This window comes from Staurois parvus, unplaced genomic scaffold (assembly GCF_062004578.1).
Source record: "Staurois parvus isolate SC_StPar_1 unplaced genomic scaffold, SC_StPar_1.0 ptg000143l, whole genome shotgun sequence".
NCBI classification, from domain to species: Eukaryota; Metazoa; Chordata; class Amphibia; order Anura; family Ranidae; genus Staurois; species Staurois parvus.
The window spans coordinates 1,565,578-1,592,968 of NW_028317939.1; the positions used below are offsets into that span (position 1 = coordinate 1,565,578).

Genomic DNA, 27,391 nt, shown 5'->3' on the forward strand with positions numbered 1-27,391 from the left:
CAAGAATTGAGACAGGCAGTCAACTGTTCTGATCATTTTCAATGCTCCGAAGTATAGCTGGTAGACTCTTTTTCTTTCCGACTTCCTCCGGATCAACTGTGGGTGTAGGATTATAACTCTTTTTTTTTCTATGGTTGAACTGGATGGACTTTTGTCTTTTTTCAGCCAGACTAACTATGTAACTATGTAGCCTTAGAATGAGGAGTTCTGTAGGTGAATTAAGGGCTGAATGTGAGGGTGTAGAAGGTAAGTAGGCATTGTGTGCCGTCATCTACTTAGATCTCTTGGATATAAATTCTGGCAAGTACTTTTTATTAGAACAGAAAAAATAAATATAGTTACATAGTTAGTCTGGCTGAAAAAAGACAAAAGTCCATCCTAATATGATAGAGATCTTTGTGTGTCATTTATATATTTTCTTTGTTTGAATAATAATAATAAAAACATCCAATGAAAATATCTCCCAACGTATCATCCAGCTTAGTTATCGAGTCACTCACCCTCCCCGGAGTGATGGAAGAATGTATCCAACTTTATTCCGTATGACACCGGACAGTCGGGCCTATTATACGGCTGTTGTACATTTCTTGAAGCATTTTGGGTGGAACTGGGTTGGAATAGTTACATCATTGGATGGCTGCGGTGTCGATGAGGCCCAAGAACTGAGCAGGATGATGAGCCAACACGGGATCTGCATACATTATATCGTTAAAATCACTTCAAATGTTGAAAATAATTATCGGCAATTAAAGGATATTGATGAATCAACAGCTAAAGTCGTGGTAGTTTGTGGAACTTCCACAATGTACTTTTCTTTTTTTGTTGCTGCTTTTATACCCTCTGCTATAAAAAAGATCACATTTATTTTCCCGCCGTCGTGGAGTAAAGTCCCAGATACCTTCTATACTAATTTTAAACCAATCAACTGCACCTTCATATTTCAGTGGCCACAAATGAAAAGCGTGAACTTCAATCATCGTGGTGTTGGTGTCAACTTCTCCAGCTGCTTAACTGACCCAATACTGGAAGATATTTGGATTTCTTTGCTTCTGTGCCGTTCCCCAAATCCGCACAAAAATAAACTTTTTCATTTATATTCTCCTCTCTCTTTCAGACCTTGTACAGATGTAATTGATATTTCTGAAGTATTTTTTAAATATACATCTATACCTTCCTATGCATACAGGGCTGTGTATGTTCTGGCCCACGCTCTACACGGAATGTACACCAAGAAAATACAATCTGAACAACCTGGATTCCAGCACAGAGTGAGTTGGATAATAAGTGCTTATGTTACTCGGGGGCGTATTTACCACAAGGCAAAAAAAGGCATTTGCCTAGGGCGGCATTTTTTTAGGGGGGGCAGCACTGGCCCCTGCAGGAGGGACATGGGGACCAGGTGGGATCTGAGAGAGGCTGTGGGCTGCTTGATGGTGTATGCAGAGTCCCACTGTCATTCCTGGGGATAGCCAGACCTGTGAAGGTGAGTGTCTTTTTTTTCTGTCAAGGGGATGCTAGTAGAAGGCTCTTTCGGGTGGGGGTGGAGCAGGGGTGTTGTTGGTCACCGTCAGGCGCTCTCCATTGGGGGGGGATGTCCAGAGCTGTGAATGTGAGTGTCTTTTTTTCTGTTGGGGGGTGTTAGTGAAAGACTCTCTCAGGTGGGGGTGGAGCAGGGGTGTTGTTGGTCTCCATCAGGCTCTCTCCATGGGGGGATGTCCAGAGCTGTGAAGGTAATTGTCTTTTTTTCTGTGGGGGGGGGGGGGGTGTTAGTGGAAGGCTCTCTCGGGTGTGGGTGGATCAGGGGTGTTGTTGGTCACTGTCAGGCTCTCTCCATGGGGGGGCTGTCCAGAGCTGTGAAGGTGTCTTTTTTTCTGTTCGGGGGTGTTAGTGGAAGGCGCTCTCAGGTGGGGGTGGATCAGGGGTGTTGTTGGTCACCGTCAGGCTCTCTCAGGTGGGGGTGGATCAGGGGTGTTGTTGGTCACTGTCAGGCTCTCTCAGGTGGGGATGGAGCAGGGGTGTTGTTGGTCACCATCAGGCTCTCTCCATGGGGGGGCTGTCCAGAGCTGTGAAGGTGTCTTTTTTTCTGTTCAGGGGTGTTAGTAGAAGGCTCTCTCAGGTGGGGGTGGATCAGGGGTGTTGTTGGTCACCCTTAGGCTCTCTCAGGTGGGGGTGGAGCTGGGGTGTTGTTGGTCACTGTCAGGCTGTCTCAGGTGGGGGTGGAGCAGGGGTGTTGTTGGTCACCTTCAGGCTTTCTCCATGGGGGGGATGTCCAGAGCTGTGAAGGTAAGTGTCTTTTTTTCTGTGGGGGGTGTGTTAGTGGAAGGCTCTCTCGGGTGTGGGTGGATCAGGGGTGTTGTTGGTCACTGTCAGGCTCTCTCCATGGGGGGATGTCCAGAGCTGTGAAGGTGTCTTTTTTTTCTGTTGGGGGGTGTTAGTGGAAGGCTCTCTCAGGTGGGAGTGGAGCAGGGGTGTTGGTCACTGTCAGGCTCTCTCCATGGAGGTGATGTCCAGAGCTGTGAAGGTGTCTTTTTTTCCATTGGCGGGGGTGTTAGCGGAAGGCTCTTGTGGGTGTGGGTGGAGCAGGGGTGTTGTTGGTCACCTTCAGGCTCTCTCCATGGGGGGGATGTCCAGAGCTGTAAAGGTAAGTGTCTTTTTTTCTGTCGAGGGGGTGTTAGTGGAAGGCTTTCTTGGGTGGGGGTGGAGCAGGGATGCTGTTTGTGCACCATCAGGCTCTCTCCATGGGGGGGGGGGGATTTCCAGACCTGTGAAGGTGAGTGTCCTTTTTTCTGTCGAGGGGGTGTTAGTGAAAGGCTTTCTCGGGTGGGGATGGATCAGGGGTGTTGTTGGTCACCATCAGTCTCTCTCCATGGGGGGGATGTCCAGAGCTGTGAAGGTGTCTTTTTCTGGGGATGGGGCAGGGGTGTGGTTAGTCACTGTCAGGCTCTCTCCGCGGGGAGGGGGGGGGGTCTGGTGTTGGTTGGTGGCAGGCTCTCTGTGCCGGGAGGGGGGTGTCCAATTTTTGTGTTACCTAGGGCAGTACAATACCTAAGTACACCGCTGCTGTTACTACGATCCTATCATAGATGACATAGTAATTGTGTGACCAAAGTGAGATGGACCGCGACCTCCGACCTCCCTCTCACTGTCCGCAAAATTGCCGGCAATACAATGTTTGTTTCTCCTATACAGTTTTTAAATCTAATTAAATAAATAGTTGGCTTTTAAAAGGGGGGGATTTTTTTTTACTAATTGTATATGCCATGTTATGAGACACATTCATATAGTCCAGATTCATATATAATTGATATACATTATATATGTACAGTTGTGTTCAAAATAATAGCAGTGTGTTGAAAAAAGTGACTAAAGTTGCAAATCCTTCTAATCCTTTTATTTCCATCCACACAAATGCATTGGGAACACGACACATTCTATTCCAAATCACAACATGAAGAAAAATACATCAAATTTGTGTTGTTCCTCTAAAAAAATGGAAGAAAAGTGAATATTAGACGGTTCAAAAAAATCTCAGTGTTTGTATTCTTCTTTACAAACTCCAACATTCACTATATAAACTGAGAAATGTTTGAAGATTTTGCTTTCCTTTGAATGACTTCATGAATATTTGGTTGTAGTCGCACTGTTTCTGAGAACTGCTGTACATCTGTGTTGCATGGAGTCCCCCAACTTCTGGCCCCTGTGATCAGGTATTCCAGCCCAGGATGATTGGACCACATTCCACAGTTCTTCTCTATTTCTTGGTTTTGCCTCAGAAACGGCATTTTTGATGTCACCCCACAAGTTTTCTATTGGATGAAGATCCGGGGATTGGGCTGGCCACTCCATAACGTCCATCTTGTTGGTCTGGAACCAAGATGTTGCACGTTTACTGGTGTGTTTGGGGTTGTTGTCTTGTTGGAACACCCATTTCAAGGGCATTTCCTCTTCAGCATAAGGCAGCATGACCTCTTCAAGTATTCTGATGTATTCAAACTGATCCATGATCCCTCGTATGCGATAAATAGGCCCAACACCGTAGTATGAGAAACATCCCCATATCATGATGCTTGCACCACCATGCTTCACGGTCCTCACAGTGTACTATGGCTTGAATTCAGTGTTTGGGGGTCGTCTGACAAACTGTCTCTGCCCACTAGACCCAAAAAGAACAATCTTACTTTCATCAGTCCACAAAATGTTGCGCCATTTCTCTTTAGGCCGGTCAATGTGCTCTTTGGCAGATTGTAACCTCTTCAGCACACGTCTTTTTCCCAACAGTGGGACTTTGCGGGAACTTCTTGCAGATAGCTTGGCTTCACATCGGCGTCTTCTAATTGTAACAGTCCTCACAGGGAACATCACACCTTCTTTCATCTTCCTGGGGCTGATTGTTGGCTGAGTCCTCACAGGGAACGTCACACCTTCTTTCATCTTCCTGGAGCTGATTGTTGGCTGAGTCCTCACAGGGAACGTCACACCTTCTTTCATCTTCCTGGAGCTGATTGTTGGCGGAGTCCGCGCCATGTTGGCTATTCTTCTATCCATTCCAATGGTAGTTTTTCGCTTTCTTCCACGTCTTTCAGGTTTTGGTTGCCATTTTAAAGCATTTGCGATCATTTTAGCTGAGCAGCCGATCATTTTCTGCACTTCTTTATATGTTTTCCCCTCCAATCAACTTTTTAATCAAGGTACGCTGTTCTTCTGAACAATGTCTGGAACCACCCATTTTCCTCAGAATTTCAGAGAGAAATGCACTGTAACCAGCATGTCCAACATTTGCTGCCTTCCTTCCTTAAATAAGGGCAATAATTGCCACCTGTTTATCAAAGAATGAATGACCTCACTAATAGAACTCCACACGGCTATTATTGTGAACACGCCCCTTTCAATGAGTGATTCAATGACACAGAATCAGCAGTATGCATGTCATGACTGTTGCGTCTGTTGGATTTCTATGACTCTACTACACCTGCTAGGAAATTATTTGCCATGTAGAAATATCATTTCCACCAAAAACAGTGATTGATCCGGTTAGTGATGTCTGACTGCTAGTATTTTGAACACAACTGTATATATATATCGTATTTTTAATTCCATAAGACGCACCTAGGTTTTAGAGGAGGGAGATAAGAAAAAAAATATTGGACTGCAGACATAGTACAGGAGATGGTCAGAGACTGCAGACACAGTACAGGAGATGACCAGAGACTGCGGACACAGTACAGGAGATGACCAGAGACTGCAGACACAGTACAGGAGATGACCAGAGACTGCGGACACAGTACAGGAGATGACCAGAGACTGCGGACACAGTACAGGAGATGACCAGAGACTGCAGACACAGTACAGGAGATGACCAGAGACTGCGGACACGGTACAAGAGATGACCAGAGACTGCAAACACGGTACAGGAGATGACCAGAGACTGCAGACACAGTACAGGAGATGACCAGAGACTGTGGACACGGTACAGGAGATGGTCAGAGACTGCAGACACGGTACAGGAGATGACCAGAGACTGCGGACACAGTACAGGAGATGACCAGAGACTGCGGACACGGTACAGGAGATGACCAGAGACTGCGGACACAGTACAGGAGATGACCAGAGACTGCGGACACGGTACAGGAGATGACCAGAGACTGCGGACACAGTACAGGAGATGACCAGAGACTGCAGACATAGTACAGGAGATGACCAGAGACTGCGGACACAGTACAGGAGATGACCAGAGACTGCAGACACAGTACAGAAGATGACCAGAGACTGCAGACACAGTACAGGAGATGACCAGAGACTGCAGACACAGTACAGGAGATGACCGGAGACTGCGGACACAGTACAGGAGATGACCAGAGACTGCGGACATGGTACAGGAGATGACCGGAGACTGTGGACATGGTACAGGAGATGACCAGAGACTGCGGACACAGTACAGAAGATGACCAGAGACTGCAGACATAGTACAGGAGATGGTCAGAGACTGCGGACACAGTACAGGAGATGACCAGAGACTGCAGACACAGTACAGGAGATGGTCAGAGACTGCGGACACAGTACAGGAGATGACCAGAGACTGCGGACATAGTACAGGAGATGACCAGAGACTGTGGACCTTTGGGGAGCGGGTGCCTGAATTTGATACCCACTCCCACTTCTGCTGTGATCACCTCTCTCCCCGTAGTTTTCTAGGACACGTGACAGGTCCCAGAAAACTACGGGGACATTCACAAAGTGCAGCGTTTCTCACGCATGCGCAGTGGGCTCCCGGCTGTGAAGCCGCAAGTTGTAACAGCCGGGTGCCCACACTGAAGATGATGAGGTGATGAGGACACAGCTGGACCGAGGAGCAGGTTCTGCTGCACAGAAGAGCCGAGCGGCCAATCCCTCTACTGGCCTCCATTTACTGTCCTCCACCCCTCTCTTCCAATCCCTCTACTGATCTCCACTCAGTGTCCTCCACCCCTTTCTGCCAATCCCTCCACTGGCCTCCATTCACTGTCAATCCCTCCATGCAGGAACACTTAATAACTTGGATCTAACCACTTTGTATTTTTTAATCAGACTTTAATTTCAGAACCTTTATACCTGTATATAGTAATGTGAGTATTTCTGTCTTCCATGAAAAGCTGCACAAATATGTGAGAAATGTTCATTACACCGACCCAGACGGAGGCGAGATCTACTTCAATGAGAGAAGAGAAATTCCAACCGATCTCATTTTACAGAGCGGCCTTTATATAAACAATATATCTTTTCCTCAAAGCAAAATTTCCGTTTTTCAAGGCCCGGATTTTGTACCCAAAACGTTTGATATGAGTAACATCTTCTGGAAACATGGCAACGTAAGAAATGACTTCAATGTTTTCTGTTCATATCATTTGCTGAGGAGGTTCATAATTAGGATTTCTAGGAATTTGTATCCTTGTTTTAAGATATACCAACAAACACGTATTATCACGGTATAGGGACCCGGCCAATTATCAATTCCTGCTTACTGATCCGGAGTGTCACGATATGAGTTCTCTGCCAGCCCAGTTAATAATCCCCAGGTATTAATTCCTTGTTCCTAATCCCTCCTGGCCATAGGAAGAGCTTCCTCCAATTAGTATTCACTCCTGTGTGCCAAAGACCCCTAGCTGTAATTAACTCGCCCCTCCACAAAAGGTCCCAAATTCAATGAGTTATACATCCTTAATTAGTGCCTTACTTTTGTATTAATGTATTTCCCCCACTAATTATCCGGCCCAACCAGTCCTTTCTGTGTACAGCTACAAATTAAATTACTGTAGTTCCATTCTCTTCATTGTCACCTGCTAATGACCCCCCTCCACCTCTCTTCCTGCTCAGGGGGTTTAAGAGGCCAGTGCTGGTCTCTCTTGTTGTGCCATTCTGCTGGGCAACCACTGAGTGGTTCAGCTGGACTTTAGTGGCCCCCCGGCTCTGCCTGAGCTCCATTGGAGGAAGGGGGATCCCAGAAGCTACATCAGCCTGCCTGGAACACTGTCAACTCTGCCTGAGACTATCACATCAGATTTGTGTGAGTGTATGCTCCCCTTGTGCTATCTGACTGCTTATGAACTGCCTCTTGGATTACAAATTGCTGTGGAGCCTTTAGCTTTGCCCACCGGGGCTGGATTACAAGTATTTTGGACTCTCTCCCTGCACTAATCCCCATTGAGTGACTGTTGTTTGTTTTAATAAAGCTTTAAGTGTTTGCCGTCTGCCTTGTGTGTTCTGTCCCGCTTACCCTCCGTTACACGTATGTTCATTAAAGGGGTCATTCTTGGAGTCGGTGAAGGCTTTTAACTGCCATAATTTTGTGCAAAATTTCCTATAAGTGATCTATTTCCTATTTTGTGTATATATGTGTTATGAAATAAAGTTGGCATGGTGCGCATGCGCGGCCAGCGGGGATGGACATGTCTCCCTGAGGCTCCTCTGCACCGCAGGGAAAACAGCCACCCCAACCCATGATCCCGGCCCGAGACGTCATATAAATGGCCCCAGTTGCCATAGCGACCCCCCTGCCACACGCTAATATGGTCAGGGGAGTGTCCCAGCACCAGGTTCCACCGCCAGGCTAACCAATCGAGGAGGCCCTTGCTCGTGCCTCCTCCAAGATGGCCGCTGCAACCTCTCACAGCAGAAAGCCAGCAGCATTGAAGTATACAGCTCTGCACACGGAGCAGCCAAGCCATCCCTGCACTTCTGAGGGTGAGTCTGATGCTGAGACAGAGACCCCCATACATGCTTCAACACCTGATCTTACTACTCCTGACCTCACACGTTTTGGAAAAATGCTACACAAAGCCCTGAACACAGACCTCTGACCGCACCACAGACAAGCTGTCCAGAGAAATCCACGAACTAGAGCAATGCACTGCTGACCTGGAACAGAGGGTGGATGAACTGAACGCCTCATTTCAAACACAAACACACAAACTTGACATTTTGCGTGACGAAAACGCTACATTACAAATGTGCTTAGAGGACTTTGAGAATCGGGCTAGGCGCTCAAACATGCAAATTCCTGGCCTTCCTGAGTCAATTATTGATGTCCAATCCACTGTCACAGTGTTATTTCAAGAGCTCTCCCCTGCTATTTCCATAGAATGCCTAGAAATGGATAGGGTTCACAGGGCACTGGATCCAAAAAGCACCGGCGGCCCACCATGAGATATCATAGCCAAGCTCCACTTCTTTTGCACTAAAGAACAATTTCTACAAGCGACCCGTAACGCAGAATCCCTCACGTTCCAGGGTCACACTTACCAGCTATTCCAAGACCTCTGTCCCACTACCATCGTCAAAGGAAGGGCCATGAAGCCACCTTTACAAGCTCTTCAACAGCATGACATACCGTATAAATGGTGCTTCCCCTTCGCAGTACGTTTCCAGTACCAGGCCTGAGACCACATCTGCAAGACCCCTGATGAGCTTCAAGACATCCTGCGGAACCACCAGCTGCACCCTCACACAACACCATCAGAAAGCTCCAGACGACGATCAGCAGAGGCGTAGCTAGGATATTTTGCACCCGAGGATGATCAGCCACCTCATGACACCCCCCCCCACTTCATATGGTCCATGTAGACACCCCCCGTCCCAATCACATTGCTCCCCCTTCATCTGTGGCACTACACACCCGGCTCGGATCTCCCCTCGTCCCCTCCGGCACATGCCCGGCTCACTGCCCTCCTCTCCGCTCCTCTCCCGGCCGCTCACTGTAGATGGCAGACGTATCAGATGACATGTCTGCTGCAGCCGCTGCAGTGATCTTGTGACCTCATTTTGGCGCCCCTTTACCTTGGTGCCCGGGTACATATGTACCCCCTGCCCCCCCAGCTACGCCTCTGACGATCAGCATCATGCTCACCGCAGAAATCTCACCCGACACACCTCACCAACGGTGAACTCAATACCCACAAACAAGGGCGTTTTTCATCACCTGCTCCATCTCCACAAGATTCCATGGACTGACGCTCATCAATCATCTCTCGCTTTACAGCCTACATTCAACAAAGTGGAACTCCGCCACCCTCGTAGTTGACACCCATGGTGTCTGTTCCTCTCATCCCTCACCTGAATGCAGATGCTAAGTATCCATATCCTTAGGTTAGCCCCCAGGGCTCATACTGTCCTTCTGACTTCTTCTTCTGTTCTCCCCCCCTTTTTTCTTAAAACAATGTTATAACCTGTATTGAGGAAAATTTCTTGCTGCACCGTATATCAAGGGCCGTCCTACTCTCTCTCCTCTATCGGTAAGAGCTTGTTGTGCCTTATATATTACTCGTTGGTTTAATCTTTAATCGATTATGCCTGTTTTTTATGTATAGGATCCTCGGTTTTGGTGGCATGGAAAATTTTGTCCCCCCATCTCTGTAGACCTACCTGGACGACCGATGCCACCTGACCCTAGGATCCCTTGACTCTCCTGTATGCCAATCCTGATGTTCTTTCTCCCCCCAGGATCGCATTACTACATTCATGTTTATATGCTGTCTTCCCCACAACCAGCGTACCTGCACACTCACCACTAGCCCCTTTGGTATCGCGTTTTTGATACCACTTGGGCTATTACCGCTCCCCAGACCAGCTGAGTCCCGGGTGATCCCGGGGACCACTTCTTTGCCTAAGTATGGCCCCCTATATCCCTCTCCTGATACCCTTCCCTAGCCCTATCCTCCTCCCCTCTCCCCTACATGACTCCACATCTTTGCCTAACTCCTTCTCCCACACAACAATCTTACATCTAGACTGCCAGATTCTCTCTCAGCTGGTACCGCTCTATTATCTGAATCACCACACACTCCCCCCATGGGTTCCCTTAACATTCTCATCCTGAATGTTCAGGGTCTTAACATACTGCAGAAGCACAACAAGGCATTCCGTTCATTCGCATCATACAATGCCCTCCAGGAGACGCACTATACTCCTACCTCCACTCCCAAATTCTTTGGCCTCCGCTACGCACAGGTCTACACAGCCTCCGCCGCTAACAAACGTTGAGGGGTACTCATTGCCTTCAACCGTGCGACGCCCTTCACATTGCATACTGAGATTAAAGACCCTGAAGGTTATTATCTCCTGCTCCCCGGGCAACTTCTGGACTTTGAAGTCACCATCACCACGTATTACGCCCCAAACCAAGGTCACTTACCATTTCTTTCCCACCTATTCAACACTGTTCACTGTTCAACAGGTAAAAAGTTTTGGACATAAAATTAGCTAATCTTACATAATTTTGGGGTGCTGAAAACAAAAATGGTCCTAAAAAATGTTGATTGGCTCTAGTTTCCATGATATATTCACCCATCTAATGACGTAAGCCATTCAAAATTATGATGCAACTTCAGCTGCATATTGCGCAATTGATACTGGTGACCAATAGAAAATGTCATGTATACTGAGATGATGCAATATTAGCCTTTAATTGCATCACTTCCCTGCATAAAAGCTGCAGTATCTGTAGCTGATTGTAGTTCGTCTTTACATTTGGTTTTATGCTTATATAGGCTACTCAGTAATGCCTCGAACTTGTGTGAATAAAGCAGATAATTTCTGCTATATCTGCGGTGAAATAACTTTTATCTCACAAAAAAGGAGGATAACAGGAATGATTAAGAAAGCCTACAACTTGTATTTTGGCTGCAAGATAGGAGACCAGGACAAGAGCTGGGCACCACATATATGCTGCAATTCTTGTGGGACGGCACTGGAGCAATGGTTGAATGGAAAAAAGGCATCTATGCCTTTCGCTGTGCCAATGATTTGGAGAGAGCCAACAGATCATGTTAGTAATTGTTACTTTTGTATGGTGCCTCCAATTGTAAAAGGGCTAAATAAGAAGAAAAAGTTATCTGTGCACTATCCAAATATTCCATCGGCAATACGTCCAGTTCCTCATGGAGAGGGGCTACCAATTCCTAAAGCACCAGAATCCTTCATGGTTGAGTCAAGTGAGGAAGAACCTGAAGCGTGTAGTCATGTGCAGTTGTAAGAGATAGCCCTTTCCTCGAATACAAGAGAAAAGCCAAGAGAAGCAAAACCGACACAAACTGAAGACAAAACTAGTGAGAATCCTAAGTATTAAAATGATTCAACTTCGCTTATGGCTATAATTTTTCTTGGTAATCCTATGCAATATATTCTGCCATTTAGGCTTTGTTATGTAGTCATATCACTTGCTTTATATTTGTGGAAAGACATCTATCTATATAATTATTGTGCATTATGTAGTCATTACGCCTATAGTAGAAAACTTTCCGTTTACAGAAAAACTAGAGCCAATTGACAAATTTCATTGTTATATTTGAACTCAGAATGTGAAATTCATTAAGAAATGGATCCTTTTGTTTCCAAAACTGGCAAAAAATAAAAATTTGTTGAACAGTGTTATCAGTTATCGACCATCACAAACGCGGCACATTGTTAGTCTGTGGAGATTCAAATTGCACGATATACCCCTTCCTGAATAAGTCCCCTCAACCCCCTCCTCTGGTCACCTCTAAACAAACCTTCTAAACTATATTACAATGTTACTCAATGATAGATACATGGAGAGAACTCAATCCCATAAAACGCCAATATACCTTCTATTCCCACCCTCATAAGACATTCTCAAGAAGAGATCACATCTTTATGACTGCTAGCTCTTCCCCACCGAGTACTGGCCTCCGACATCCTCCCAATTCCCTGGTCGGATCACTGTGCTGTTGTCACGTACCTGATGGGAGACTGAATTGACGAGGTGGTCCTCACTTGTGCCACTAGCCCTGACCCGGCTGAGGTTGAAACAGAGGGAGTCTAGGGACCAGGGCACAAGAGCGCCAGTGGTTGTTGCTTGCGACTCTTGCAGATGATGACCTTGGTAGGCAGGATATCCTCTGATTTGGGAACCGTAGAAATAGACCAGGCAGGTTCAGTGGATTTGCCAGATGCACAGCAGAGGAAGGTAGGTAGCAAGGACACAGGACTGGAGCGGAATCGTAGGATAGCCGCGGTCATAACAGTAAGGCAGCACAGTACAGGGTCAGAAGGAAAAGCCAAAGTCAGGATCAGAGCCCAAGTCAGGAACCAGGAACCAGGAGCAGGAGAGTAATCAGAGTCGGGTCAGGAACAAGCCGAGTCAGCAACAAAGGAATCAAACAGGAGCAAGCAGGACACGTGGGGGAGCTGAAGACCAGTCAGCACTGAATCTGAGCAGAGGCTTAAAAAGCCCGTCTGGTGCCAATCTTTGCCGTGCATGTGCACACGTGCGTGCATGTGCGTGATTGCGCATTTCTGCACGCCTGCGCACAACCGGAAATTCTTCTGCGGGATCTCCTTTGCGCGTACGCGTTCCCGATCGTGATTCTTGCTGGAAATCCCTTACATTGCCCCCCCTCCTTAGGGGCAGCCTCCAGATGCCCACTAGGGCTCGTTTCTCAGGATGACGATGGAGGTAGGCTTGAACTATCTGTGAGGCATGGACATTAGTGGACGGTTCCCAGGAGTTATCCTCTGGTCCATAACCCTTCCATTTTATGAGGAACTGGGTCTGTCCGCCCCTCTTCCTACAAATCAAGATAGCCTCAACCTCGTACTCTTCATTTCCCTCAACTAGCAGTGGAGCAGGTGGCTCCGAATTCCAGTTGGGAAACCCACTTGGGATGTGTGGTTTTAATAAAGAGCAGTGGAATACCTGGTGAATCTTCAAGTTAGCCGGTAGTTCCAATTCAAATGCCACAGGGTTAACCCTTCTCTTGATGGTAAATGGTCCCAGGTATCTTGGACCAAGCTTCCTTGATGGACAACTTAATTTCAGATTAGCCGTGGACAGCCAGACTTTATCCCCTTGTTTCAGTTTCAAGTTGCCTGTTCTCTTTCTATCAAAAAATTTTTAGTTGCTCACCTGAGCTTCAGAAATTGTTTTCTGTAACACTTCGCCATTCCTCCTGAGGAACTCCATCCTTTCTTGTACCGCGGAACAGCAGCCTCCACTGGTATTTCTGGAAGAAAGGAGGGATGGTATTTAGTTAGAGTAAAAGGGGGATTGCTTGGTGGCGGAATGGCTGGAATTATTACACGCAAATTCCGCTAAAGGAAGGAGTGATGCCCAGTCATCCTGTGAATATGAGGAGAAGCATCGGAGATATTGCTCCAGAGTTTGATTTGTCCTTTCCGTTTGTCCATTTGTCTGCGGGTGATAAGCAGAAGAAAAGCGTAACTCGATCTCTACTGCCTCACACAGAGCTTTCCAAAATTTGGATGTGACCTGCACTCCTCGATCAGACACAATATTCAGGGGAACGCCATTGTTAGAAGCTTTCCTTAACCTAATATCTAATATTTGCTTAGTAACAGTACTAACATATGTATGGATGAGTTGGATCTTAATAGAATAATTGAGTTATTATATTTCTATTTGTTCTAGATTGGGAAAAGTACGTTAAACAAAGAGGTCGTGGATGGTGGTAAGCTTGTTGCACACCGATCGGGCGTTCAGGAGTGCACATGAAAATGGGGGGAAATTTTAGTTAGCAGGGGGACAGATACTAAGTTGCGGGGGTTGCGGTAGGACGTGGAGGCGGGAGGGTGCTGTGCGGGTGAGGGAGGTGGTGGAGGGCCAGGATTCGGGGAGATGTCCCCCGCAGTTAGGAGGAGGAGAAAGGTGGCATGGGAGCGGGATGTGCAGGAGCGTGAGAAACTACTAGTGGAGGTGTTCGGGTCAGTGGGAGAGTGGAGTAATAGGAGGAGGTGGTGGGTGCCGTAGAGGGGTGAAGGGAGCAGTGAGGACACAATATACAATTATAATAAAATGCATATACTGATACAATGTATAATAGAATGTATATAATGATACAATGTATAACTGAACGTATATAATGATACAACATATACTAGAATGTATATAATGATACAATGTATAATAGGATGTATATAATGATACAATATATAATGTGATGTATATAATGATACAATGTATAATGGAATGTATATAATGATACAACGTATACTAGAATGTATATAATGATGCAATGTATAATGGAATGTATATAATGATACAATGTATAACTGAACGTAGATAATGATACAATGTATAACTGAACGTATATAATGATACAACGTATACTAGAATGTATACAATGATACAATGTATAATGGAATGTATATAATGATACAATGTATAATGGGATGTATATAATGATACAATATATAATGTGATGTATATAATGATACAATGTATACTAGAATGTATATAATGATACAATGTATAATGGGATGTATATAATGATACAATATATAATGTGATGTATATAATGATACAATGTATAATAGGATGTATATAATGATACACTGTATAATAGAATGTATATAATGATACAATGTATAACTGAACGTAGATAATGATACAATGTATAACTGAACGTATATAATGATACAACGTATACTAGAATGTATACAATGATACAATGTATAATGGAATGTATATAATGATACAATGTATTATAGGATGTATATAATGATACAATGTATTATAGGATATATATATATATATATATATATATATATATATATATATATATATATATATATATATATATATATAATGATACAATGTATAACATAATGTATATAATGATACAATGTATAATGGGATGTATATAATGATACAATATATAATGTGATGTATATAATGATACAATGTATAATAGGATGTATATAATGATACAATGTATAATAGAATGTATATAATGATACACTGTATAATAGAATGTATATAATGGTACAATGTATAACTGAACATATATAATGATACAATGTATAATGGGATGTATATAATGATACAATGTATAATAGGATGTATATAATGATACAATGTATAATGGGATGTATATAATGATACAATGTATAATAGAATGTATATAATGATACAATGTATAATGGGATGTATATAATGATACAATGTATAATGGAATGTATACAATGATACAATGTATAATGGAATGTATATAATGATACAATGTATTATAGGATGTATATAATGATACAATGTATAATATAATGTATATAATGATACAATGTATAATGAGATGTATATAATGATACAATATATAATGTGATGTATATAATGATACTATGTATAATAGAATGTATATAATGATACAATGTATAACTGAACATATATAATGATACAATGTATAATGGGATGTATATAATGATACAATGTATAATAGGATGTATATAATATTACAATGTATAATGAAATGTATATAATGATACAATGTATAATGGAATGTATACAATGATACAATGTATAATATAATGTATATAATGATACAATGTATAATGGAATGTATATAATGATACAATGTATCTCTCTCCACCATTCATAGAGAAAGGGAAAAAAACAAGGGGGACGAGTTGCACAGAGACTAATCACTGTGATAGCCAATCAGAAGCTATAACAGTGATCATGTGACCCAGAATCGGGAGACCCGTGTCCTGATTGCTAGAATGGGACCCGGGGCTCTCGGTGACACCGAGGTCTTTGTGACTGGGAGTGCGCCGTGCTGCGCGCTCCCAGCAAAAAGACAGGTACACAAATATGCGGCCCCACGGAAAACAGCCCAGTTCTGTGAAGCAACGTATTTGTGTGACGTCGGAGTCAAGGGGTTAAAGGGAAGCTTTGCACTAAAAAAGCAGTTTAACCTAAAATAGAGGTCCCATCAGCATGCCATAAGTCCTCCTGCATACGGGACGTTTTTACAGCGGCTGTTTTTGGCTTTTGAGGTTTTTCTCTGCAACCAGTAAACCCCCCAGCATGTTATCCTATGTGTCCGTACACACAGACTGGAATCAACATTTTTTCGCTGAAAAAAAAAACAGGACTAGTGGGTTTCTAAAGGAGTTTTTTAGCTGTAAAAACCCCGTAACACTGATAAACGTGCCAAAATGCAGTAAAACATCGCAAACCGGTGTTTTTGATGCCCAACGTTTTTTTGTAAGAAACACAAATGCGGAAAAATGCCGCTAAACACTAATGCAAAAATTCTAAAAAAAGCTGAAAAACTCTGGTTTTTAACGTGACTGAATGCCCCAGATAAATGAAAACCCCGAAATACTGCCCCCCAAGAGGATCTCAGATCTGCAGATTTTGACCCATATTAGAAGCAAACCTGAACCTTATTCCTATTTGTTACACTTAGATTGTTGAGTCTCTTGAGGGATGATGGACATTTACATTTAAAAATGATAATAATAATGATGATAATAATAATAATTTCTGATTTCAGGTTCTGATATCTCGATGCTCAGATCCCTGTTTACCCGGCAGCAGAAAAAAGTTTGGCTCTTCCAGACATAAATGCTGCTATGAGTGTTCCCCGTGTCCAGAAGGAGAGATATCCAACATTTCCGGTACAGTTTGTATTTGTTAGTTATTGTTGGACTCGGCAGACTTTACCAATGTAATACTGCTACAGCTCGGAACGGGTGCGCAAAGTCATGTGTGTGTATGTATATATATATATATATATATGTGTATATGTGATTTTGCAGTTCCGGGTAGCGCCGCCATTCACAGCCTCGGCTGTCAATCACCGAGTCCTGGTGGGTGATTACTTGCCGCCACCCGGTGATCGCCGAGTATATCCGACAGGAGAGAGACCTGTGTATAAACAACACATATCTCTCCTCTGTCAGCTCCTGCACACTGCTTTGTATGGCTCTGCATAGCAGTGTGCTACAGTGAAACACACAGCACACAGTTAACCCTTTGATCTTCCCTCATGTTAACCCCTTCCTGCCCAGTGCCATTAGTACAGTGTCAGTGCTTTTTATTAGCATTGATCACTGTATTGGTGTCATTGGGGATGTCACAGACACTAAGTCAATTCCCCCCAATATCAGAATGCCTTCTGCAGTCCTGCTATAAATCACTGATCACCGCCAAAGACACGGAGCAGAATACATTTTGGCTGAATTTAAATTTTTACTGTCTTTTTTCTCCAGTTTATCTGAGGATTGCAGTCATTTACTGGCCTCCTGGCCCTGTGTCACACTTTCTCAATGATTTGTCCACATGGCTACCCCACTTTCCTCTGAAGTACCCACCATCATCCTTGGTGACTTTAGCAGTCCAATCAATGTTAACACCTCAGCCACTTCTCAACTACTCAGCTTAACCTCCTCATTTAACCTAATACAATGGACACAAACCACCACTTACTCCAATGGCAACACCCTCAACCTCGCATTCTCCCACTTATGCACTCCCTGTAACCTCTCCAAAATCCCTTTTCCTCTCTCTGACCACAACCTTCTCAGTTTCACACTTTCCCTGTCTCCTACCTCCCATGCCTCCAACCATCAAATGGTTACCCACAGGAAACTTGGCCACCTCAACCCTTCCCTTCTTCATCCTGCTACTGACTGCCGTTATGATAAAATGGCTCCCCTGTCCTTCCCAGACCTGGGCACTTCTGACTACAACAACATTCTGTCATCCTTCCTGGACACCATGCTTCTCTCACTACACGCAGAACCAGGCCTCACCTGTCACAACCCTGGCAAACAGATGACACCAGAAGTCTCAAGAGATGCAGTCATGCTCTTGAGCGAGTATGGAGTAAAACTAAATCCCTGAAAGACTTCACCCTCTACTAATCCCTCCTTCTCAAATACAGCTCCTGCCTCCATACTGCTAAACAAACCTACTACACAAGTCTCATCAAAACCCTCTCATCCAAATCCTGTCAACTCTTTTCTATCTTTAATTCCTTACTTCACCCCACACTGCCTCCAGCCACCAACTAGCTTACTGCCCAGGATATTGCCAATCATTCCAATAACAAAATCAACACAATTCGTCATGAGATAGCCAGCATCCAGCTTTCTCTCCCAACCAACTCACCAAGTCCAACACCACACTCCTCCTTCAACCCTGTTACCACTGAGGAAGTTGCCAAACTCCTTTCCTCTGCCCACCTTTCCCCTGGACCTGCCCTCTCTCAATTACTATGACCACCTTCCTGCTCCATCCTAAACTCTCAAACCCACATCTTCAACCTTTCCCTCTCTTCAAGTACATTTCCCTCCACGCTCAAACATGTACTAACCACCCCCATACTTAAAAAATCCTCACTGGACCCCACCTGTTTGAATATCCTAAGACCCATCTCCCTGCTCCCATTTGCCTCCAAGCTTTTTGAATTCCTTATCCACAGTGGTATGAGTTGCTACCTCCTTCACAACAACCTTCTCAATCCCCTACAGTCCTGCTTCCTCCCGCAATGTTCCACTGAAAAAGCTCTATTAAAACTCACCAATGACCTTTTAACTGCTAAAACCAACGGCCATACTCCATACTCATACTCTTAGACCTTTCTGCTGCCTTTGACACAGTTGACCACCCACTCGTCCTCAACAAACTCCACTCCCTTGGCCTCCATGACTCTGCTCTTTCCTGGTTATTCTGGTACCTATCTCAGTGCACTTTTAGTCTCACATACAATACCATTTACTCTGCTCCTCTTCCTCATTTTGTTGGGGTCCCCCAAGGCTCCATCCTTGGGCTCCTCCTCTTATCTCTCTATATCTCTTCCATAGGCCAGTTGATAACCTCCAGTGGCTTTCAATGCCACCTCTATGCTGCTGACACCCAGATCTATCTCTCAACTTCTCAATTCACCCCCTCAATCCCCTTACAGATCACAAATTTACTAAGTGACATATCAGTATGGATGTCACACCACTACCTCAAACTCAGTCTTTCTAAAACTGAGCTTCTAATAGTTCCTCCTTCTGTATTCCCTCCCCATGACTTTACCATTGAGATCAACGGCACAACCAATGGTCCCTCCACACATGCCAGGAGTAATCTTAATGGTGCTAGGTGTAATCCTAGACTCTGATCTCTCCTTCATCCCCACATCCAATATCTGGCTAAATTTTGCTGCCTCAAACACCAAAACATTTCTAGAATTCTCCCCTTCCTGACTAAAGACACCACACAACAGCTTATTCACTCCTTGATTATTTCCCAACTTGACTACAACTCCCTTCTCACTGGCCTACCCTTACACTGGTTATCCCCCCTTCAGTCTGCTATGAATGCTGCTGCCAGACTAATGCATCTTACTATCCAAACCATGGCTACTGCCCCTCTGCCTATCTCTTCACTGGCTTCAACTAACCCAACATATACATTCAAAATACTAACCACAACATGCAAGGCCATCCACAACATTGCCCCCAGCTACATCACCAACCTCATCTGCAAATATTGTCCTCTCCTCCCAAGACCTCCTGCTCTCCAGTTACCTCCTCCCACACTCACCTCCAGAACTTCTCTAGACCCTCTCCCACCCTCTGGAAAATGGCCACCTAAAAGCAAAGGATTTGAGTCTCTGTAGCATGACCTCCGACAGGTTCAAGCTGAGTGCCTCAGACTTCTGATAATTTATTTGAAAATTAGATAATTCACCATAACGTCTAAATTCAGCCATCAAGTTGGGAATGGTGACATCCAGTTAACTGCTAAAAAAGAGCAAATCATCTGCATAGGTAGAGACCTTATGGCATTTATGCCCAGTCAAGATATTATGAATGTTCTGCTTACTCCTAACATATTGTAGAAATGGTTCACACATTAAAAGGAAAATGAGAGGTGAAAAGGCACAACCGTGTCTTGTACCATTTGTAACAGGGAAAGGAGACAAGAGCAATCCATTAGCACCTGTGCTGTGACTCAGTCCACGTTCTCATAGTTGGACTAAGGCCCATGTCTTGTGACCCTGATGAAGGACAAATTCACCCTGTCAAAGGCCTTTTCACATCAGTAGAACGAAGGAGAGTTGGAGTAGTCCCTGGCAGGACAGAATGTATAACATTAAGTCTTCGGATCATACCATCACATGCCTCTCTGTCTGGCATAAAGCCCACCCAGTCATAATGGATAATGTTATTAAGATAAGGAATCAGATGGGTAGCTAAGATTTTAGTGAATAGTTCGGATCAAGCTTGAGCAGAGAAATAGGCCTTTAGTTGGCGCATCGAGTGGGATCTTTCCTTTCTTTGGTGATCACTGAGATATGGGCTGTTAATGTTTCTGGGTGTACAGTGTGTTCATGAGAACACAATGGACATTCACTCTGATGGTAATACGCTTGGCCTTGTATAACCCCATCTCTGCACTCCTGGCAACTTCACCAACACCCCCTGTCCTTTCTCTGATCACAACCTCATCAGTTTCACAGTATACTTGTTTTCAACCACCTATCCCCCCAAGCAGCAAATGATTACTTGTAGAAGCCTTCACCCTTCTCTTTTCTATTCTGCTACTGACCACCTCTATGACAAAATCTCTCCCATTTCCTGTCCTGACCCGGCCTCCTCTGTCTACAACAGTTCACTCTCATCCTCAGTGGATGCACTTGATCCTCTAACTAATGAAATGACTAATGAAACCACCAAGCTACTCAATCACTCCCTTATTATATCTTGCCTTGACTTTTGAAACTCCCTTCTCATATACCGATCTCTCCATAGGCTATTCCCTCTCCAGTCTATCATGAATGCTGCTGCCAGGATCAACTACCTTACCAACTGCTCGCTGTTTGCCACCTCTCTCTGCCAATCCCTCCACTGGCTTCCGATTGCCCAATGAATGAAATTCAAAATGCTAACAACAACAACATGCAAAGCTATTCACAACTCTACCCCCAGCTACATCACCAGTCTTGTATACAGATATCTCCCAAACCATCCTCTCCGCTCCTCTCATGATCTCCTGCTCTCAAGATCCCTTGCCTCCTCCTCTCCCATCCTCTGGAATTCTTGACCTCAATCTGTCTGGCTATCCCCTTTAGGTGATCCCTGAAAACTCATCTGTTCAGGGAGGCCAAAAATTGCAGAACAAACCTCCAAAAAAATTTCAAATATATTAATAGTAAAAAGGTCCAGTCTGTAGTATGTAGGCCCTTTACAGAACCATCTAGAGGGGGTGACTGGGGACAAAGAGAAGGACAATGTATGAAATCCCTTCTTCAGCTCTGTGTATACAAAGGGGCATGGGGGGCTCCTGTCCATAATGGGGGATGGTACTGACACAGCTCCAGATGATTCACATTGGCTCACAATTTAAATGATCCAAAAATATTTAGACAGAATAAAGGTGAATAAAGCCCCTGGACCGGATGGCAGACACCCACGGGGCCTTAAAGAATTGAGCTCTGTCATTTCACAGCCATTGTTTCTCATTTTTAGAGACTCTTTAATGACTAACATAGTACCACTGGATTGGCGTAAAAAGGGGTCAAAATCTTTCCCAAGTAATTATAGACCTGTTAGTGTAACTTCTATAGTTGGGAAGATACTGGAGAGTTTAATAAAAGACACATAGATGAGTTCTTGCTGGAAACAAATATTGTAAGCAACAGACAGCATGGATTCATGAAAGACAGAAGTTGTCACACAAATCTGATTTCTTTTTATGAGGAGGTGAGCAAAACCTTGGACAGAGGGGTGGCTGTGGACGTGGTATACTTGGACCTTGGACAGAGGGGTGGCGGTGGACGTGGTATACTCAGACAGAGGGGTGGCTGTGGACGTGGTATACTCGGACAGAGGGGTGGCGGTGGACGTGGTATACTTGGACAGAGGGGTGGCAGTGGACGTGGTATACTTGGACAGAGGGGTGGCAGTGGACGTGGTATACTTGGACAGAGGGGTGGCAGTGGACGTGGTATACTTGGACAGAGGGGTGGCAGTGGACGTGGTATACTTGGACAGAGGGGTGGCAGTGGACGTGGTATACTTGGACAGAGGGGTGGCGGTAGATGTGGTATACTTGGACAGAGGGGTGGCAGGGGATGTGGTATACTTGGACAGAGGGGTGGCAGGGGATGTGGTATACTTGAACACAGTTCCCCACACACGGCTAATGTGTAAGGTAAAGTCTATGGGCTGGAAAAATCAGAATGTAAATGGATAGAAAACTGGCTAAAAGATCGTATTCACAGAGTAGTGGTTAATGATTCATAATCTGAATGGTCTAGGGGTGTCAGTGGTGTACCCCAAGGTTCAGCGTGATTAGTGGGGTATCCCAAGGTTCACTGTTATTAGTGGGGTACCCCGAGGTTCAGTGTTATTAGTGGGGTCCCCCAAGGTTCAGTGTTATTAGTGGGGTACCCCGAGGTTCAGTGTTATTAGTGGGGTCCCCCAAGGTTCAGTGTTATTAGTGGGGTACCCCAAGGTTCAGTGTTATTAGTGGGGTCCCCCAAGGTTCAGTGTTATTAGTGGTGTACCCCAAGGTTCAGTGTTGGGACCCTTACTTTTTAATATATTTATAAACAATATAGGATTTGGGATTATAAATCCCATTTCAGTGTTTGCAGATGACACCAAGCTGTGCCGGGAATAACGTCCTTACAGGATGTCTCCAACTTACAAGCCGACCTCAATGCTCTGTGTAATTGGGGGACTATGGGGCCAATGAGGTTTACTGTTGATAAATGTAAGGTTCTGCACTTGGGGGATAAGAATATGCATCATACATACTGGGGGGGTACAACTGGGGGGTCAATGGTGGAGAAGGATTTAGGGGTTCTGGTAGATCACAAGCTTAATAATGGAATGCAAACTGCGGGTTCTAAAGCGAGCAAAATCCTCTCTTGTATTATTATCATTATTAAAACCTCAACTAGAATATGCAGTTCAGTTTTGGGCACCAATTAACAAAAAGAACATTGGGGAACTGGAGGAAAAAAAAAGCGAATGGAAACCAAACTGATACAAGACATGGAGGAGCTCAGCTACGAGGAAAGATTAGAGGAATTGAATGTATCCTCTACTTAAAAGAGGAGATTAAGGGGGGATATGATCTCCATGTATGATACATAAGGGGGGATATGATCTCCATGTATAATACATAAGGGGGGGATATGATCTCCATGTATAATACATAAGGGGGATATGATCTCCCTGTATAATACATAAGGGGGATATGATCTCCATGTATAATACATAAGGGGGGATATGATCTCCATGTATAATACATAAGGGGGATATGATCTCCATGTATAATACATAGGGAGGGATATGATCTCCATGTATAATACATAAGGGGGGATATGATCTCCATGTATAATACATAAGGGGGATATGATCTCCATGTATAATACATAAGGGGGGATATGATCTCCATGTATAATACATAAGGGGGATATGATCTCCATGTATAATACATAAGGGGGGATATGATCCCCATGTATAATACATAAGGGGGGATATGATCTCCATGTATAATACATAAGGGGGGATATGATCTCCATGTATAATACATAAGGGGGATATGATCTCCATGTATAATACATAAGGGGGGATATGATCCCCATGTATAATACATAAGGGGGATATGATCTCCATGTATAATACATAAGGGGGGATATGATCTCCATGTATAACACATAAGGGGGATATGATCACCATGTATAATACATAAGGGGGGATATGATCTCCATGTATAATACATAAGGGGGGATATGATCTCCATGTATAATACATAGGGAGGGATATGATCTCCATGTATAACACATAAGGGGGATATGATCACCATGTATAATACATAAGGGGGGATATGATCTCCATGTATAATACATAAGGGGGGGATATGATCTCCATGTATAATACATAAGGGGGGAAATGATCTCCATGTATAATACATAAGGGGGATATGATCTCCATGTATAATACATAAGGGGGATATGATCTCCATGTATAATACATAAGGGGGGATATGATCTCCATGTATAATACATAGGGGGGATATGATCTCCAGGTATAATACATACGGGGGGATATGATCACCATGTATAATACATAAGGGGGGGATATGATCTCCATGTATAATACATAAGGGAGGATATGATCTCCATGTATAATACATAAGGGAGGATATGATCTCCATGTATAATACATAAGGGGGGATATGATCTCCATGTATAATACATAAGGGAGGATATGATCTCCATGTATAATACATAAGGGAGGATATGATCACCATGTATAATACATAAGGGGGGATATGATCTCCATGTATACTACATAAGGGGGGATATGATCTCCATGTATAATACATAAGGGGAGATATGATCTCCATGCATAATACATAAGGGGGATATGATCTCCATGTATAATACATAAGGGGGATATGATCTCCATGTATAATACATAAGGGGGATATGATCTCCATGTATAATACATAAGGGGAGTTATGATCTCCATGTATAATACATAAGGGGGATATGATCACCATGTATAATACATAAGGGGGATATGATCTCCATGTATAATACATAAGGGAGGATATGATCTCCATGTATAATACATAAGGGGGGATATAATCTCCACATATAATACATAAGGGGGATATGATCTCCATGTATAATACATAAGGGGGATATGATCTCCATGTATAATACATAAGGGGAGTTATGATCTCCATGTATAATACATAAGGGGGGATATGATCTCCATGTATAATACATAAGGGGGGATATGATCACCATGTATAATACATAAGAGGGGATATGATCTCCATGTATAATACATAAGGGGAGTTATGATCTCCATGTATAATACATAAGGGGGATATAATCTCCACATATAATACATAAGGGGGATATGATCTCCATGTATAATACATAAGGGGGATATGATCTCCATGTATAATACATAAGGGGAGTTATGATCTCCATGTATAATACATAAGGGGGGATATGATCTCCATGTATAATACATAAGGGGGGATATGATCTCCATGTATAATACATAAGGGGGGATATAATCTCCACATATAATACATAAGGGGGGATATAATCTCCACATATAATACATAAGGGGGGGTATGATCTCCATGTATAATACATAAGGGGGGATATGATCTCCATGTATAATACATAAGGGGGGATATGATCTCCATGTATAATACATAAGGGGGGATATGATCTCCATGTATAATACATAAGGGGGGATATGATCACCATGTATAATACATAAGAGGGGATATGATCTCCATGTATAATACATAAGGGGAGTTATGATCTCCATGTATAATACATAAGGGGGATATAATCTCCACATATAATACATAAGGGGGATATGATCTCCATGTATAATACATAAGGGGGATATGATCTCCATGCATAATACATAAGGGGGGATATGATCACCATGTATAATACATAAGGGGGGATATGATCTCCATGTATAATACATAAGGGGGATATGATCTCCATGTATAATACATAAGGGGGGATATGATCTTCATGTATAATACATAAGAGGGGATATGATCTCCATGTATAATACATAAGGGGGGGTATGATCTCCATGTATAATACATAAGGGGGATATGATCTCCATGTATAATACATAAGGGGGGATATGATCTCCATATATAATACATAAGGGGGATATGATCTCCATGTATAATACATAAGGGGGGATATGATCTCCATGTATAATACATAAGGGGGGGATATGATCCTCATGTATAATACATAAGGGGGGGATATGATCTCCATGTATAATACATAAGGGGGGGATATGATCTCCATGTATAATACATAAGGGGAGTTATGATCTCCATGTATAATACATAAGGGGGGATATGATCTCCATGTATAATACATAAGGGGGGGATATGATCTCCATGTATAATACATAAGGGGGATATGATCTCCACGTATAATACATAAGGGGGATATGATCTCCATGTATAATACATAAGGGGGGATATGATCTCCATGTATAATACATAAGGGGGGATATGATCTCCATGTATAATACATAAGGGGGGATATGATCACCATGTATAATACATAAGGGGGGATATGATCTCCATGTATAATACATAAGGGGGGGATATGATCTCCATGTATAATACATAAGGGGGGATATGATCTCCATGTATAATACATAAGGGGGGGATATGATCTCCATCTATAAATACATCAGTGGTTCATATAGTGAACTCGGTGTAGTTATCCCCCCTGAGGTCATCACAGAGGACAAGGGGGCGCTCTTTACATCTGGAGCAAAAGAAATGTCATCTCCAAACACGGAAAGGTTTCTTCACAGTGAGAGCTGTGAGAATGTAGAATAGACTCCCTCCAGAGTTGGTTGTGGCCAGCTCAGTGGATTGCTGTAGGAAAGTTCTGGATTCTTTCTTGGATACACAGAATATAACTGGATAGAACATTTACAAGGAAAGTTGATCCAGGGAATATCCGATTGCCTCTCGGGGGATCAGGAAGGAATTTTTTCCCCTACAGGAGCAAATTGGGTCGTGCTTTGCTGGGTTTTTTTTGCCTTCCTCTGGATCAACTGTGGGTGAAGGATTATAACTTTTTCTTTTTTTTTTTTCTATGGTTGAATTGGATGGACTTTTTTCAGCCGGACTAATTATGTAACTATGTAACTATACGACTCCAATCACACATTTATCACTTCCATCAGCTCTACCCCCACAGTTATAACCCTTTGTACCACTTGCCCGACCCTATTAGATTGTGAGCTCTTATGAGCCGGGCCCTCTTAATACTCTAGTTTGTATTGCATTGTAACTGTATTGTCTCCCTTTATAATATAAAGATCTGTGCAATCTGTGGGCTCTATATAAATCCTGTATAATAATAACAGGACAGCTCTGAATTTCTGACATAATCAACAGCTATTATTTTTTTTTATTTGCATTCATTATTAAAACAAAATGTTTACAATGGTATATTTAACGGGCTAAACGGTAGGAAAAAAGAGATGTTCATTTTCAGGGTTTTCAGACAATTAAATTGAAATTCCCCATTGTCACTTTTTGCCTATTTATTTTACATATCTTTTTTTT

General features: G+C 43.5%; 1 protein-coding gene across 1 annotated transcript in view; it reads left to right on the forward strand.

Annotated features, from left to right (window-relative positions):
- Nucleotides 1-27,391, forward strand: part of LOC149465131 (vomeronasal type-2 receptor 26-like) — a 50,015-nt gene that overhangs the window by 14,546 nt on the left and 8,078 nt on the right. The window contains exon 2 of the mRNA XM_089673624.1: nt 16,782-16,905. Within this exon, the coding sequence (XP_089529750.1) occupies nt 16,782-16,905 (124 nt within the window). The remainder of the gene's footprint in view (nt 1-16,781; nt 16,906-27,391) is intronic.